The sequence below is a fragment of the Macaca mulatta genome, chromosome 5, assembly GCF_049350105.2.
Source record: "Macaca mulatta isolate MMU2019108-1 chromosome 5, T2T-MMU8v2.0, whole genome shotgun sequence".
NCBI lineage: Eukaryota > Metazoa > Chordata > Mammalia > Primates > Cercopithecidae > Macaca > Macaca mulatta.
Genome location: NC_133410.1, coordinates 181,442,531 through 181,459,590, shown reverse-complemented (window position 1 = coordinate 181,459,590; position 17,060 = coordinate 181,442,531). Strand labels below are relative to the sequence as shown.

The following is a 17,060-nucleotide window of genomic DNA, read 5'->3' as shown; positions in this document are numbered from 1 at the left end:
GTTTTGTAATTTTGCTAGACACAGCCACAACCTGCCAGGTGTTTGGGTAGGGGTGGGATGCAGAATAAACTTATACAAACAAGTCCACCTTTGGGTGAATATAGTTTAGGAGCTCATCTCTAAGAGGTGGCAACCAGGATGCTTATTAAGTAAGGGAACAAGTAACATAACCAGTCCTCCCTCTCCCCACACTGACTCTCCACTACTTCTTTCCTTTAGCTTTCTATAATCTGGGAGGACAATGACCTTGCCTCAGCCACAGGATGGCCAAGTTCATGAATAAAGTAGGGGATATTCCATTTTCCTTATAGCCTGAGGCAAGGCTGGCCTCAGAGTGTGAAAAAGCAAACAGAAGGCACCTTCTCCCTGGCTGAGAAGGCCCCAGCAGGTCCATGGATTTGAGGGGGCAGAATGGAGCTTGTGGAGTAATTGCTAATTGACAGCCAAGTTCTATCCCCAAAAGGAAAGAAGTTGAAAAGCAATTTTGTATAGTATTTTAAAAAGTTGTCAAAAGGAAACAATAAAAATATTTTCAAACAATAACTTAATTGCTCTTTTATTTATTTTATTAGCTCAATAAAATCTGACTTATAAAGTCAATAACTCAATATGTTATTGAGTTTTTCCTACCATTCACTGTTAACTTTATAATTTTTGAAACTTTTAAATTCCCCAAATAAATTCTTCTTTGCTACATTTGGGCAGGATTTTGGTGAAAATGTAAATGGGTCACTTTGCATATAAGGATTGCAGCAATTATATCTACATAGATATATAAATATTTGTGTAAACATCATTGTCTTAACCCATACAGGTCCCAAGCAAGTGAGCCTGAGATACATAATAAATGAATGGATGCTATAATCTGTTAGTATGTGTGTTGTGAATGGGTGTTGTTAAAAATTATGCATGTGTGGTTTTGCTTATTGGATGTGTGGTTCCTCCTTTTGGGAGTGTTCTGAGTTAAACCTAGACCCATCCCTTGTTCTGGCTCAAAGCCATTTTTCAATCATAACTGATTGTGATGGCTGTACCTATAACAAGAGAAGCTAAAAGCTTGCCCCTTTCTATACACTCGCTTTTTCCCTTCACCTTTGCTGGTGATCTGATGTGTGAGCCAAATGTGTGTATGTATGACTAGGTAAAACTTTAAATCAAAACTCCTTCCTTCCTTCCTTCCTTCCTTCCTTCCTTCCTTCCTTCCTTCCTTCCTTCCTTCCTTCCTTCCTTCCCTCTTTCTCTTTCTTTCTTTCTTTCTTTCTTTCTTTCTTTCTTTCTTTCTTTCTTTCTTTCTTTCTTTCTTTCTTTCTTTCTTTCTTTCCTTCCTTCCTTCCTTCCTTCCTTCCCTTCCTTCCTTCCTTCCTTCCTTCCTTCCTTCCTTCCTTCCTTCCTTCCTTCCTTCCTTCTTTCTTTCTTTCTTTCTTTCTTTCTTTCTTTCTTTCTTTCTTTCTTTCTTTCTTTCTTTCTTTCTTCTCTTTCTTTCTTCTTCTTGACAGAGTCTTGCTCTGTCACCCACGCTGGAATGTGGTGGCACAATCTTGGCTCACTGCAATCTCCCCCTCCCATGCTCAAGTGATTTTCCTTCCTCAGCCTCCCGAGTAGCTGGGATTACAGGCACCTGCCACTATGCCTGACTTTTTTTTTTTTGTATTTTTAGTAGAGATGGGGTTTCACCATGTTGGTCAGGCTGGTCTCGAACTCCAGCCTCAGGTGGTCTGCCCACCTCCACCTCCCAGAGTGCTAGGATTACAGGTGTGAGTGACTGTGCCGGGCCTAAAACAGTGTGTTTTCAAAGAAAACTTTGAGTAAGAATAACTTAAAACAGAGCAATTTGAGAATGACCACAGTGGACTGACTCTTACCTTCCGGTATCCCCAGAGCTGGTTCCCCTTCATACCATGACAGTCATAGAGTGTCACGGGGCTGTTGTATGAGATCGCATCAAAGCAGAATTTCCGGGTATGCAGTGGCTCACCAGGTCGAATATCTTCTCTCCATCCAAAGGTAAAAAGCTAGCAAAGCAACAGTAGCAGAAAAGCTGCAGTGAGTTTGATTTGGAGAGAAGATGCAAGGGCACGGGGAGGTATGTCTTTTAGCAATGTAGAACTCCTGCTTTGTGATCTGCTAAAAAGAGCTAAGTCTCAGCCTAATAGAGGTGTTGGAAAAGGTACGTGTCATAAAGTGCTGTAGCAGTAACAGCTGCACTTTGGTCCAGGCTGCCAAAAAACACAAATGAAGAGTTTCCAATCAGGTACCTGAGAAAATACTGAGGGTGGTGGAAAAAGAGATGCAGGGAGGCGCGTGGAAGAAGGAGATTAAAGGAGAAGGAGTAAGAGGACAGAGGGAGGAAAGAGGGGAGAGGGAGAAAAGAGAGAGGGGAGAAGGAGGAGGGGGGTGGAGAGAGAGAAATAAAGTCTTTTTTTGTTTGTTTGTTTATTTATTTTGAGTATTGGAGTCTCACCCTGTCTCCCAAGCTGGAGTGCAGTGGCGCGATCTTGGCTCACTGACGCCTTCACCTCGCCTCCCAGGTTTAATTAAGCGATTCTCCTGCCTCAGCCTCCCAAGTAGCTTGGATTACAGGCACCCACCATCATGCCTGGCTAATTTTTGTATTTTTAGTAGAAACAGGGTTTCACCATGTTGACCAGACTAGTCTCAAACTCTCGACCTCAGGTGATCTGCCTGCCTCAGCCTCCCAAAATGCTGGGATTACAGGCGTGAGCCACTGTGCCTGGCCAGAAAGTCTTTAATAACACCCTACAGTCTTTATTTAGCTAAAATGTTACTGGAACAAATCCTATACAGTTTGCCCAAAGTTGCAGATTAGCTAAAGAGACAAGGAGTAGAGATGAGCTGAATTGATGCTAGCACCTTGAACAACCTAACGTAAAGGAAAGCTAAGCTTGATGAAGTGAAGAATGGGCCAATTAATTTCCCTAGGGTTGGTAAGAGTAATTCTGCAGAGCAATGTAGAAAGTTTTAGACTGTAACTCACCGTAAGAAATACAGTTCACACACACACGTGCACATACACACACACACAGATCTCCCCTGATTCCAATATAAACAAAAGTTTCATGAAATGATATTTATCCTTACTGAGTTTAATGACTCTGATATTCCATCCAACATGTTCATATCCTAGTCCAGCCTCTCCAAGACTATCCGTCCCATTCTATTATATTAAAAATGTGGTTTATGATGCACTAAGTTGGCTTTACAATGTATTAACAAGCAAACAAGCATCACACCTGTAGGGGAAGAGCATTTGCTTGAGTTATTTGAACTGGACAACAAATAAGGGTATTTGAAAGGTACAGTAGGAGAAATCCTTAAGTAAGTGTGCAAATTGACTATATGAGCCCTGTGATTGCTCCCAATTCTAAAATCCCAGGAAGGTTATGTAATTCTTACAATAGGACTTACGGCGGCTGGCTATGTGAAGCCAAACTGTGAATTGCAAAATAGAAAATAGCTGTCAGGGAAACCCTGTGGATATAAAAGAAAGCACAATGCTCAGCTGTATGCAGATAATACACTACGCACTGACCAGGTCCTCAGTATATTTCAGCTGTTAGGTTTCACCTAGGAAAGGAAATGTAGAGAACCTGGCAAAATTCCAGGAATGGCTAACAAAAATAGTTAAGTGGTGAGGAATCTGAAGACAAATGGAAAAAACTGAGTTAAGTGGTCTCAAGAAATGATCTAAACAAGCATGTGAACAGCGACCTTCTCGACCATGGCCACTGCGTACTCTGTTACCCTGGAAGACAGGATAAAAGAGAAGATTTCATATAGAAGAACAAGGGGTTTTTAAAATAGGCATTTGAAATAAATTCATAAAGAAGAATTGTGTAGTCTTTTTTCCTAGAGTTTTTAAAGTATGATTGTGGACTGAGACATTTTAGATTCTTTTAAATCCTGCACAGAAGAATGACTTCTCAAGGAAGTGTCTATTCAGATTTTGATCACTCTCATCTATTCAGAACTCACTGCTCTCCTGGATTTTGAAGCCCTATGCACCTCTGTTATCTTATAACCATCTCGCTACCCTCTCTTTCATGCATCTCTTCACTGCAGGTGTTGCTCAGGGTTCTCTCTTGGACCCTGTCCTTGCACCTCCCCTGGTTGGTCTTTTATACTCTCAGTTCAACTCTCACCGGTATGCCGGTCACTCATCATCCATCTTATGTCCAGTTACTTGCAGGACTTCCCAGCTGCATGTCCCATGGACATCTCAGATCCAGCATATTCTAAATGCAATTGATTTTCTTCTCTTCTGCCCTGTTCCTGCTCCTTTATTTTGGTTTAGTTCGTGGTCATGTCATGCACCTTATCAACCTTGGAGTCTTTAACTCCTTTGTCTCCCTTATCATCTTCATCTAATCAATGACCAAGTCTTACCACTTTCGTCTTATAAACATTTCTGGAATTTGTTCATTCCCTTCTATGCCCACAACTATTGCTCTCAATAGCTCTTGCAATGATCTCCAAACTGGCTTCCTTCCCACCTGCCTTTTTTGGTTACCACACATCTGCCTTCCTCAGCCTCCAGGGAAGTCTGTTGGAAAGGCCTATGTGACCTTGTTTCCTCTCAATTTAAACGCTCACAGCCTTTTCACATAACCCCTAGATAATAAAGTTCAAACTCTTAACATCTTAGGAACTCTCCACAATCTGGCCTTTGCTGTTCTTTCCACCTACATTCCTTTCCTTCAAGTTTATGTTCCAGCAATGCTAAAACGTTTGTAGTTCCTCACACAAACCAGGCTGTGTATTTCCTTCTGTGCTGTGTTCATGTAAATCCCTCTGGTTGGAAAGGGGACATTCACTAGCCAGGTATGTCTAGGTAATGATCATCTGTCATTTAAGATTCAGTTCAGGTGTCCACTCATCCAAGAAGCCATCCTCTTTGAACTACTTACTCCTTCCCATTCCTTACCTATTTCATCATGATTGTCCATTTATGTTTCTCTATCCCTCCCTAGACAGTGAGATCCTTGGTTGCAGGGCTTGGAGCATTTTTACCTTTGTGTTTACAGCACCTAGAACAATTTATGACGCACAATAGATCCTCAACAAAATTTCTATTGAATAAATAAAACCCACAATTATCTGTTATCATATGTTGAGATAACTATCAATATAAATGAATGTCTTTTTAGTCTCTCAAATGAGTTTGTGCTGTTTAATTACAACAGTAACAGTGATAATGCTTATATTTTGAATTTTCATCTTTGATGACTCTGGATTCAGTTACCTATTATTGGAATAGAAATTAATAGAAATTTCCTGGCCAACAAACTTGCCATTGGCTTTGATTAAATCTTTATTTTATTTAAATAGCACATTTCCCTTGTACTATAGGCAGTCCAACCAATGCAGAAACAAGTGGTCTTGATTGGTTTATTTCCCTCTCTGTCTCCATCTCTCTGTCTTTGGTTTTTATACATTCAGAAGGCCAGAGCTGAAAGGGAATGTAATCACTACCTAGTACAGTCCCTCCTGAGTCAGTTGGGGAAAACCAGGCCTGCAGAGAATGAGTGTCTTGCTTCTGTCACACCTTAAGAGTCCCCCCTTCTTTGGTAGATGACCTTTTCATACTTTTTACTAAATGCATCAGTTAAGTCCAAAAGAATACCTGTGTTATAGCAAACACAGGTAAATCTGTCTGTTGGACAACTTTATTCACCTATTGTCACAATTATATCTGAGGGCATCCTTAGGTGACTTCTGTTTCTTGTTTCTGGGTACTGTAGTGCCATGATCATGCTTAGATTTGTAGCCTGATGGTTAGCCTGTCATTTTCACAATGTCTTATGTATTATTATTATTAGCTGTTGATTACTTTCCTGCATCCAAGGTGGTACATCTTCAGATTGTATCAATTACTTTATTCTTCTGCACCTACAATTAGCTAATTTTTTTCTCTCTTAGGTCTTTGAAATACTTCTTATTGCCATTGATCTTATCTCAGTGGCCATGTCAAACCAATCAGGCATTGGGCCTTTTCATTGGCACATTTTCCTGTCTGCAGTCTTGTCAAAGCAGAAACAAATAGACATTATGAAATTATATTCATTGAATCATATTCATTGTTTCCTTTAATTAATGTTATTGTGACATTTATAGTTTGTCTTCACCCTTGGCCTGCTCTTATTGACAAAAGAATTTAGATTTTGTTCAGGTTTCCTGTACAATAACGCTTGATTTCTTTTCAACCTTAAATTCCTCAGTGTTAAAGTAAGTTGATCTTAATTTCTCCACTTTCTTCTTTTGAATGATCCTTTAAAACATAGATTTACAATGTATATTCGTCCATTCTCACGCTGCTAATAAACACATACCCAAGCCTGGGTAATTTATTAAAAAAAAGAGGTTTAATTGACTCACAATTCAGCATTACTGGGGAGGCTTCAGGAACCTTACAATCATGCTAGAAGAAAAAGCAAACACGTCCTCCTTCACGTGGTGGCAGCAAGGAGCAGTGCCAAGTAAAAGGGGGAAAAGCCCCTTATAAAGCCATCAGCTCTCATGAGAGCTCACTCACTATCATGAGAACAACATGAGGGTAACCACCCCCATGATCAAATTACCTCCCACTGGGTCCCTCCCACAACATGTGGGGATTGTGGGAACTACAATTCAATATGAGATTTGGGTGGGGACACAGCCAAACCATATCATTCTGCCCCAGCCCCTCCTAAATCTCATGTCCTCACATTTCAAAACACAATCATGCCCTTCCATTAGTCCCCCAAAGTCTTAACTCATTCCAACATTAACTCAGAAGTCTAAGTCCAAAGTCTCATCTGAGACAAGGCAAGTACCTTCCACCTATGAGCCTGCAAAATCAAATGCAAGTTGGTTACTTCCTAGATATAATGTGGGTACAGGCATTGGGTAAATACAGCCATTCCATATGGGAGGAATTGGCCAAAACAAAGGGACTAAAGGCCCTGTGCAAGTCCAAAATCCAGTGGGGCAGTCATTAAACCTTAAAGTTCCAAAATGGTCTCCTTTGACTCCATGTCTCATACAGGTTACGCTGATGCAAGAGGTGGGCTTCCATGGCCTTGGACAGCTCTGCCCCTGTGGCTTTACAGGTTACAGCCCCCTCCCAGCTGCTTTCACAGGCTGGCATTGAGTGTCTGTGGCTTTTCCAGGTGCATGGTTCATGCTGTCAGTGCATCTACCATACTGGGGTCTGGAGGATGGTGGCCCTCTTCTCACAGATCCAATAGGTAGTGCCCCAGTGGGGACTCTGTGTAGGGGCTCCAACTCCACATTTCCCTTCTGCACTGCCCTAGCAGAGGTTCTCCATGAGGATCCCACTACTACAGCACACCTCTGCCTGGACAGCCAGGTGTTTCTATACATCCTCTGAAATCTAGGTGGAGGTTCCCCAACTTTAATTATTTTTATTTTATTTTATTTATTTATTTATTTTTGACATGGAGTCTCATTCTGTTGCCCCGGCTGGAGTGCAGTGGCGTGATCTTGGCTCACTGCAAGCTCTGCCTCCCAGGTTCACACCATTCTCCTGCCTCAGCCTCCCAAGTAGCTGGGACTACAGGTGCCCACCACCATGCCCGGCTAATTTTTTTGTGTTTTTAGTAGAGACGGGGTTTCACCATGTTAGCCAGGATGGTGTCGATCTCCTGACCTTGTGATCTGCCAGCATCAGCCTCCCAAAGTGCTGGGATTACAGGTGTGAGCCACTGCGCCCAGCCTAATTTTTGACTTCTGTGCACCCACAGGCCCAACACCACATGGGAGCTGCCAAGGCTTGGGGCTTGCACCCTCTGAATCAATGGCCTGAGCTGTACCTTGGCCTCTTTTAGCCACGCTGGAGCTGAAGCAACTGTGACACAGGGCACCATGTCCTGAGGCCACACAGAGCAGGGGAAACCTGGGCCTCACCCAAGAAACCATTTTTGACTCCTAGACCTCTGGGTCTGTGATGGGAGGGGCTGCTGTGAAGGTCTCTGATTTGCTCTGGAGACATTTTCCGTATTGTCTTGGTAATTAACATTTGGCTCCTCATTAACTATGCAAATTTCTGCAGCAGGCTGGAATTTCTCTCCAGAATTTTTTTTTTTTTCTATCTCATCGTTAGGCTGCAAATTTTCCAAACTTTTATGCTCTGCTTCCTCCGGAATGTTTTGCCACTTAGAGATTTCTTCTGCCACATACCCTAAATCATCACTCTCAAGTTCAAAGTCCCACAGATCTCTAGGGCAGGGGCGAAATGCCACCAGTGTCTTTGCATAACAAGAGTGACTTTTACCCCAGTTCCCAACAAGTTCATCATCTCCATCTGAGACCACCTCAGCCTGGACTTCATTGTCCTTATCATTATCAGCATTTTGGTCAAAGTAATTCAACAAGTCTCTAGGAAGTTCCAAACTTTCCTGCATTTTCCTGTCTTCTGAGCCCTCCAAATCTCTAGCAAGTTCCAAACTTTCTCACACTTTCCTTTCTTCTTCTGAGCTCTCCAAACTGTTCCAACCTCTGTCTGTTGCCCAGTTCCAAAGTTGCTGCCACAATTTCGGGTATCCTTATAGAAGCACACTACTCTACCAGTTATCAATTTACTGTATTAGTCTGTTCTCATGCTGCTGATAAAGACATACCTGAGAATGGGTAAATTATAAAGGAGAGATGTTTAATTGATTCACAGTTCAGCATGGCTGGTGAGGCCTCAGGAAACTTACAATCATGGCAGAAGGGGAAGCAAACACATCCTTCTTCACATGGCGGCAGCAAGGAGCAGTGTCAAACAAAAGGGGGAAAGTGTCTGGTAGAACCATAGATCTTATGAGAACTCAGTCACTATCAGGGGAACAGCATGAGGGTAACTGATCCCATGATCAAATTACCTCCCACCGGGTCCCTCCCATGACACATGGGGATTATGAGGACTACAATTCAAGATGAGATTTGGGGACACAGCCAAACCATATCACAATGTTAACTCTTATTTCTTTGCTTTAATATTAATGTGGTATGTGTCATGTTGCCTGGGTCTGTTTGTATTGTATGAATAAGGTCACTGGATTTGGTACTGCAAATATACTTATTATCTCTTGCTCTTGCTACCTGACTTGAGAAAACAGAAAATATTTTTCTCTGTCTGGCTTGTGATGTTTTATTTCGTTGTTATGAGGTTTGAAAAAACCTGAGATACAGCATGTTCCTCCTTGCAGTTTGCACCCATCAGTACGCTCTGTCTTGATAATGAGACTCTTTTTTCCCAAGGAGGGAAAAAAGAAAGGAAAATAATCTGTCTCCCGGATGCACACATTATCTTGCTTCTGTCTTTGTGAACCTTCCCCTAGGTCCTGGAAAGGCAGCCTGTGTTTGCTTCCTCAGGAGGATGAAAGCTTGGCTGCAACACTTGCTCCCCAGCACGACATCAGAGCCTGCTGCTGGGCCTGCAGAGTGAGAACAGCCAAACTAGGCCAAGGGGGTTCCTCCTCCTCGCCACTCCTCTCCCTTGGACTCAATGGGAGCTGGAGAGTATTCTTTCCAGACCTTACAGTCTTATTAGGATCTGTTTTTGTTTTTCTTTCTTGATCCCTAAAGGAAGCATAATGCTACCATGATATCAAACAGCTATGCAGATTGCCCTGGCAAAATGAATCATACATTTGCTTCCTTCACAGAAACCACATTAGTCACCGCCAGTGTTCTGCAGCAGAAGGCATTTTCTTATACAGGTCCTTCAATGGACTCTTTTTCATTTCCCACGTAGCAATTTTGTTTATTCTTTTTTTTATTTTTGCCACTTTTGTTTTTTTTTTTTTTTTTGGAAAAAGGGGATTATTTCAACTCTAATAAGTCTCCTTTTGTATTCTTTGAATGCTTTTGAATTAAAAAGAAAACCCACAATTGTCATGTTCCGATATGCCTTCCTCATGCAGGAATTTTAATCTAAATGTAGAAGAGTGATTCCTAATTCTTATAAGTCACTGAGTGAATACTGAATAAAGCTTACAGTTAATTACTGGCGAATGAAACAGCTTGTAGTGTTTTAACCTCCAAGTCAATATATGGCAATATTTCAAATATGATGCATTTTCCACCACTTATCAACCTTATTTAATCCTACTGTAGCTTCATTTTTAGGATCTCTAGAGACAGGAAATCTTTTTAAAGAGCTGTATTAACTGGTCTTTCTGTGCTGCCCATGTAGTTTTCTGCTTGTCTAGTGCTGCTCTCTGGTGACCATTTCTTGAATTACAGGCCATAGATTTTTGCAGTTTAGCCTGGGGGCGGGAGGTGGGGAGTTGGGGGACATAGGGGGTCTGGGGAACGAACCAGCAATTTTTAAAGTGTATGCAATATCGTTGCCTTTGTTTATATCCATGTTCAGCTGTCAAATAAAATCTGCAGGCCAGAGCAGATTTCATTCCAGAGCATTACTGGAGAGAAATACTAAGCCCATTTCAGGCATTTAGGCCTGCTTTATATCCACCAGCTGGCCACGTGTGTTTCTTGGTTGGGCTGAATAGAGATGGTAGAGAGGAATTTAGCCCAAGAAACGAAGCTTTTCCTATGGCTTGCTCCTTTTTCTTTTTTAAAAAGTCCTTTTCCACTGTAGATGCCAGCCTCACTGATAGCTTCTAAAGCCTTCTCTCTTGCTCCCAGCTGAAGTCAAAATTGCTTCTTGGAGTTAACAGTCCAACACTATTCCTCAGGTCCCCAGTAACATCCCCATGGTGCTTATAGAAACAGACAGAAGAAAGAGGAGGAAAATAACTTTTCACTGGTATTTGATTCTTATCAATAAATTCTGGAGCCACAGAACCTTCTATAAACCCATCTGGGTGTTTGTGTGTGTGTGTGTGTGTGTGTGTGTATGTGTATGTATGTGTATATATATATATATAAATATATATATATATATATATATAAAAAATCAGCCACCACGTCTGGCTAATTTTTGTATTTTTAGTAGAGACAGGGTTTCAACATGTTAGCCAGGCTGGTCTCGAACTCCTGACCTCAAGTGAGCCACCCGCCTCGGCTTCCCAAAATGCTGGGATTATAGGCGCGAGTCACCATGCCCAGCCATGCAGGGTACATTTCAGTGAATAATAACTAGTATTTGCTGACTATGCTGGGAACAGATAAATGAAGCCAAAGTCCCAGCTGCCTTGGACCTGAGAGAGGTTTCTAACCTGGTATTAGCATAAAGGGATGTGTGGGTGTTTGAGAGAAGGAAGGCAGGAGGGAGAGGCTATTACTCTGCACCTGCTGCATGTGCAAGATGCTGCTCCAAGATTTATTCTTCTGACCACTCTGTCCAAGATGGAAGAACTATGGCATAGAAAGATTTCACAATTTCACAAGGCCACATGGTTTAAACTAAAATCCAGGTTGGCCTGGCTACAAGACCCACAGTTCTTCTAGAATACCACGAGTCTGTGGGGAGAGGGTTCAAAGATCGGATCAGTGGTTAGAGGAGAGGCACTGTTGATGGACTGAAAGACTCTGGACTGCACTGTGGACTTTGTCTGTGGCTGTTTTCCTTGCATCATGATGCTCTGCATTGTAACGCGTGGTAGAGGTGGGGCAGGGAGGGGCAGGGAGGTGGGGCGAGGGAGGTGAATCTCAGAACATCTGGACAACTCTTTAACGTCCTGTGCTGGGCATGGTGGATCTTTTCTTGTTTAATGTACAAGATGGACACCAGATGAATCTAGCTATAGGAGGCACTAACGCCTTACTGGGAACTGCTTGCTTACTTTTTTTGCTTTTCATAAGAGGTGAGTGTGATGAATACATAAATATCTGCTATGATATTTTCTATAGCTTTCTATTGAAATATTTCTTAATTTGAAATTAAAACAGTGAAAAGGGTTAAGTCAGCTTAGTGGTATGCACCTATGGTCCCAGTTACTCAGGCTGCTGAGGCAGGAGGATCACTTGAGCCCAGGAGTTTGAGGCTGCAGTGAACTTTGATCACATCACTGCATTCCAGCCTGGGTGACAGAGCAAGACCCCGTCTCTAAAATACAAAAAACGAAAACACTAAAAGAGAGCAAAGACAATTTTGCCCACTATCTTTTGTCTTTCACAGGTGACACAGTATCAGGGAAGCTGCTTGCAAGGACTTTCAAATTTCTAAGCAGGTTAGAAATCATACCTCACTTAAACTGAGTTGCAATGAAATGCTTTTTGATTAAAAGCAATTCAGTCTTACATAGAACAGAACAGAGAACCCAGAAACAAATCCACATATCTACAGTGAACTCATTTCGACACAGGTACCAAGAACGTACACTGGGGAAAAGACAGTCTCTTTAACAAATGGTGCTGGGAAAACTGGTTATCCATGTGCAGAAGAAGGAAACTAGACCCCTATATCTTGTCATGTACAAAAATCAAATTAAAATGGATTAAAGACTTAAATACAAGACCTCAAACTATACAAATACTACAAGAAAACATTGAGGAAACTCTCCAGGACATTGGTCTGGGCAAAATTTCTTGAGTAATACCCTGCAAGCACAGGCAACCAACGCAAAAATAGACAAATTGGATTACATCAAACTAAAAAGCTTCTGCACAGCAAAGGAAACAATCAACAAAGTGAAGAGACAACCCACAGAATGGGAGAAAATATTTACAAACTACCCATCTGACAAGTGATTAATAACTGTAATATATAAGGATCTCAAACAACTCTATGTAAAAAACCTAATAATTTGATTAAAAAATGGGTAAAAGATTTTAATAGATATTTCTCAAAGGAAGACACACAAATGGCAAACTGGCATATGAAAAGGTACTCAACATCATCGATCATCAGAGAAATGCAAATCAAAATTACGATGAGATATCATCTTACCCCAGTTGAAATGACTTACATCCAAACCATAGACAATGACTAATGCTGTTGAGGATACGAAGAAATGGGAAACCTTATACATTGTTGGCAGGAATATAAGTACAGCTACTATGGAGAACAGTTTGGAGGTTCCTCAAAAACTAAAAATTGGCTGGGCATGGTGGCTCACGCCTGTAATCCCAGCACTTTGGGAGGCTGAGGTGGGCAGATCACGAGGTCAGGAGATCGAGACCATCCTGCCCAACATGGTGAAACCCTGTCTCTACTAAAAAAAAAAAAAAAAAAAAAAATTAGCTGGGCATGGTGGCACATGCCTGTAATCCCAGCTACTCGGGAGGCTGAGGCAGGAGAATTGTTTGAACCAGGGAGTCGGAGGCTGCAGTGAGCCAAGATTGCACCACTGTACTCTAGCCTGGCAACAGAGCAAGACTCCGTCTAAAAAAAAAAAAAAAAACACACACACTAAAAAGTGAGCTACCATGTGATCCAGCAATACCACTGCTGGGTATATACCCAAAAGAAAGGAAATCAGTATATCGAGGAAACACCTGCACTTCCATGTTTGATGCAGCACTGTTCGCAATGGCCAAAATTTGGAAGCAACCTAAGTGTCCATCAACAGATGAATGAATAAAGAAAATGTGGTACCTATACATAATGGAGTACTATTCAGCCATAAAGAAGAATGAGATCCTGTCATTTGCAACAACATGGATGGAACTGGAGGTCATTATGTTAAGTGAAATAAGCCAGGTATGGAAAGACAAACATTGCATATTTTCACTTATTTGTGGGATCTAAAAATCAAAACAATGGAACCCATGGAGATGATAGTAGAAGGATGGTTACCAGAGGCTGGCAAGGGTAGTGGGAGGGTATGGGGTGGGGGGTGGGAGGTAGGGATGCTTAATGGGTACAAAAAATAGAAAGAATGAAAAAGACCTAGTATTTGATAGCACAATAGGGTGACTATAGTCAATAATAATTTAATCGTACATTTTAAAATAAGTGAAATAATATAATTGGATTGTTTGTAACACAAAGGATAAATGCTTGAGGGGATGGAGACCCTTTTCCATGATGTGATTATTATACATTACATGCCTGCATCAAAACATCTCATGTACCCCATATATACACCTACTACGTACACACAGAAATAGAAAAAAACAAACAAAACAAAAATCAATCAAAGCAATACACAGCCTTAAAGTATTTCCTGAAGTCCATGTCGGGGTGTTGTTGCTTACATCCTTCACATGTAAGATTAAAAACTACTACAACAACAGGAGGCCCATGTAAAGTGATCTGTTCATGGTCAGGGGAAAAGCAAGGTTAGATGTTGTCACAAACACGGAACAACAGAGTCATTAAAACCATGAAATTTCATTGGAAGTGTTCCAAAGCACTCTACAGGCTTTCTGTGTTAAACTACCATTCTGGGAAAAGAAAGAAGACTAGGGTCGCAGTCTCCCATCCTTTCTCATATTTAGAGCATAATTGTGTACATTATCTGAACTGATTATCACAACTGCTCTGAGAAGAAACATAAACTGATACATTAAGTGATTCACCGAACTGCAGCGTTGGTTGGTGACACAGCAACCTCACTCCAGGTCTCACACGCACCATCTGCACCGTTCGGAGGTTTGTTCTGGCTGCATTTCTCTGTGTCTGCCTCAGCCCCCCATTGGCTCCCACTGCCCTGGCTTCTGGGAGCTGACGCACCTGTTCATGAGACCATGTTCTTTCAGAACCATCCTTGACACAGATGTCCAGCCTCAGCTCTGTTCCGGTGGCTCCATGCTTGCTGTCCACACAGAGATTTGCCGCCACATTTCGGATCTATGGAAAGAAGAAAGAATGCTGAGTGTAGGGCTATGTTGTATTTTATCATTGGCTCCTAACAACCATGGTATAGATTAAATAAGACATAGATTATCTTTTTTATTACATGCATGTTGAATGAGACCTCGAATTTGTATGCAATTTATGGAGAAAAATCAGGGAATTAAATGTAACACTGAAGCCATCTTCACTGGCTTAACAAGAATTCTGGAAAGAAATATAGTTATAATTAAGTATTAATCAGTCTGTACTTTGACCCACTTCCTTGTAACTGAAAGTCTGTAGCACTAGATGCTAACCATTTGCATCTCCATTTTTCCTTTACATAGGATTTGTGACGTTAGAATCATAAGGTTTTTGTTTAAGAATTGCTTAAGCAGATATTGAATTCCAGTGGAACAGCTGACTGCAGCCAGTTTAAAGACCCTCACAGAGGAAATAGATCAACATGAGAATATTGTTTCTTCATCTCCCTGTCCCATGACCTCATGCTGCTCTCTGTGACCAATCAATGATCTCCCAACTTCAGCCTACTCCAAAACCCTTAAAAATCCTAGCCCCAAACTCCTTGGGGAGACAGATTTGAGTTTTCCTCTCATCTCCTCATTTGGCAGCCTTATAATTAAACCTCTTTCTCAGCTGCACCCCATATCTTGGTGTATTGACTTGCTGCACACATCAGGCAACAGACCTATTATGGTTACAACATGGTCTACTCGACAGGCTAAAGAACATGAGATGGTTAAACAGCCAAACTGCAGCTGGTTGCGGCAAAGAATGTGTTGATAATGCAACAGAGGGAGTAGCCTAGAGTTTACGACTTCATTAAAATGGGAAGCTTTTCTTTTCAGATAGTTCTTAATTTGGAATTTATTATCTTCCTGTTTCAAAGCACCTTCTATCACTATCATGCTAGCGGGAGAGAGATCCAATATGAGGCGGGTGTGGCAGGTATAGGATGTGATGGAGGAGAGCAAACCACTTAGCCCTGCATGGTTCTGAGCAGAACATGGTGACCTTTGGTTTCAGTTTGACTACAATGGTCTCAGTCTACACCTATTGTCATAATTTAGTATTGCCTTTGAATGATAAATTAAATGTCACTCTAGAGTATTAGCAAAATAGGAAAGACAGTATTATTGCTGAAATACTACACTGGATAAAGATTCTCTACATGAAGCCTGACCTTTGAAAATTTGCAGAGTGGAAAAAAGGATAATTCTTTACAATTATGTTAGCACTGATATAAGGAACTCAATACTTAGAGGTGGGAAAAGAGTGGACAATAAAATGTGTCAAAAACTTAAACAGCAACAGAAGTAGAGTCTGGGCAGAGACACGCCCTTTTGTCATACCTTTTTTTTTGTTTTTGTTTTTTTTGAGACGGAGTTTCACTCTGTCACCAGCCTGGAGTGCAGTGGTGCAATCTCGGCTCACTGCAACCTCCACCTCCCAGGTTCAAGCAATTCTCCTGCCTCAGCCTCCTGAATAGCTGGGATTACAGGTATGTGCCACCACGCCCAGCTAATTTTTGTATTTTTAGTAGAGACGGGGTGATGCACCTGCCTCAGCCTCCCAAAGTGTTGGGATTACAGGTGTGAGCCACCACACCTGGCACTTTCATCATATTCTTCCTGCTTGAAGGTTTCACCAATCTTCCTGATGGTGTCAGAGGCACAGTCTGTAGCAGAGACGGATATTCTTGATAGTTTGCTATTTAGATGTGTATGCTTATATAAGGTCAATGATCTTAATCCTTTTTAAGCCTTTATATAGTACTGGATTATGATAATCCCTTTAGGTCCTTTTAAGAATGGAAACAAAACCAGGATGGGCCCAACTGATCATTTTAACCAAGGTTCTTTTGCCTGGATGGGTAGATAAGGAAAGGAGTCTCTCTGCGACAGAAGAATACCCACCTGGGCCTGTTCCTGCCGGGGTGGGCAATGAGGCAGAGAGAAGGTTTTTATGAAATGTACTGAGGATCATGAAAGGCATAAATCATGCTGGGACAGAATGGTGGTGGTGGAAAGAGATAGTTCGTATTTCATTTACTCTAGGAGTAGAGGTTGGGGATGCCGGTCAGGAGGGAATCAGTGTGGTGGGAACTAATCTCCTTATTCAGGGACTTAGGCAACAGGTTGGGTTCATCTGCTACTGCTGGGGCTCTGCTTTCAGGATCTCTGTCCCTGATGACAAGGTAAAGTAAAATAATGCAGAGTACAGGGGAACAGTTCTTAACCTGGTTTTGCCTACAGATTTCTCCGAGAATCCAAGGAAAGTGGTGGACATTTTTGAAACAAACAAACAAACTATAAATGGATATGTCCAAGCACTTTCATATTGGTTTTCC

The 17,060-nt window shown here is 41.6% G+C and overlaps 1 protein-coding gene across 2 annotated transcripts in view; it reads right to left on the bottom strand.

Annotated features, from left to right (window-relative positions):
• GALNTL6 (polypeptide N-acetylgalactosaminyltransferase like 6) overlaps positions 1–17,060 on the bottom strand; it is a 1,218,179-nt gene that overhangs the window by 21,629 nt on the left and 1,179,490 nt on the right. For both annotated transcript variants that reach the window (XM_001084788.5, XM_001084905.4), the window contains 2 exons: positions 14,588–14,704; positions 1,863–2,012 (listed from right to left, as the gene is read on the bottom strand). In XM_001084788.5, coding sequence (XP_001084788.2) covers positions 1,863–2,012; positions 14,588–14,704 — 267 coding nt within the window. The remainder of the gene's footprint in view (positions 1–1,862; positions 2,013–14,587; positions 14,705–17,060) is intronic.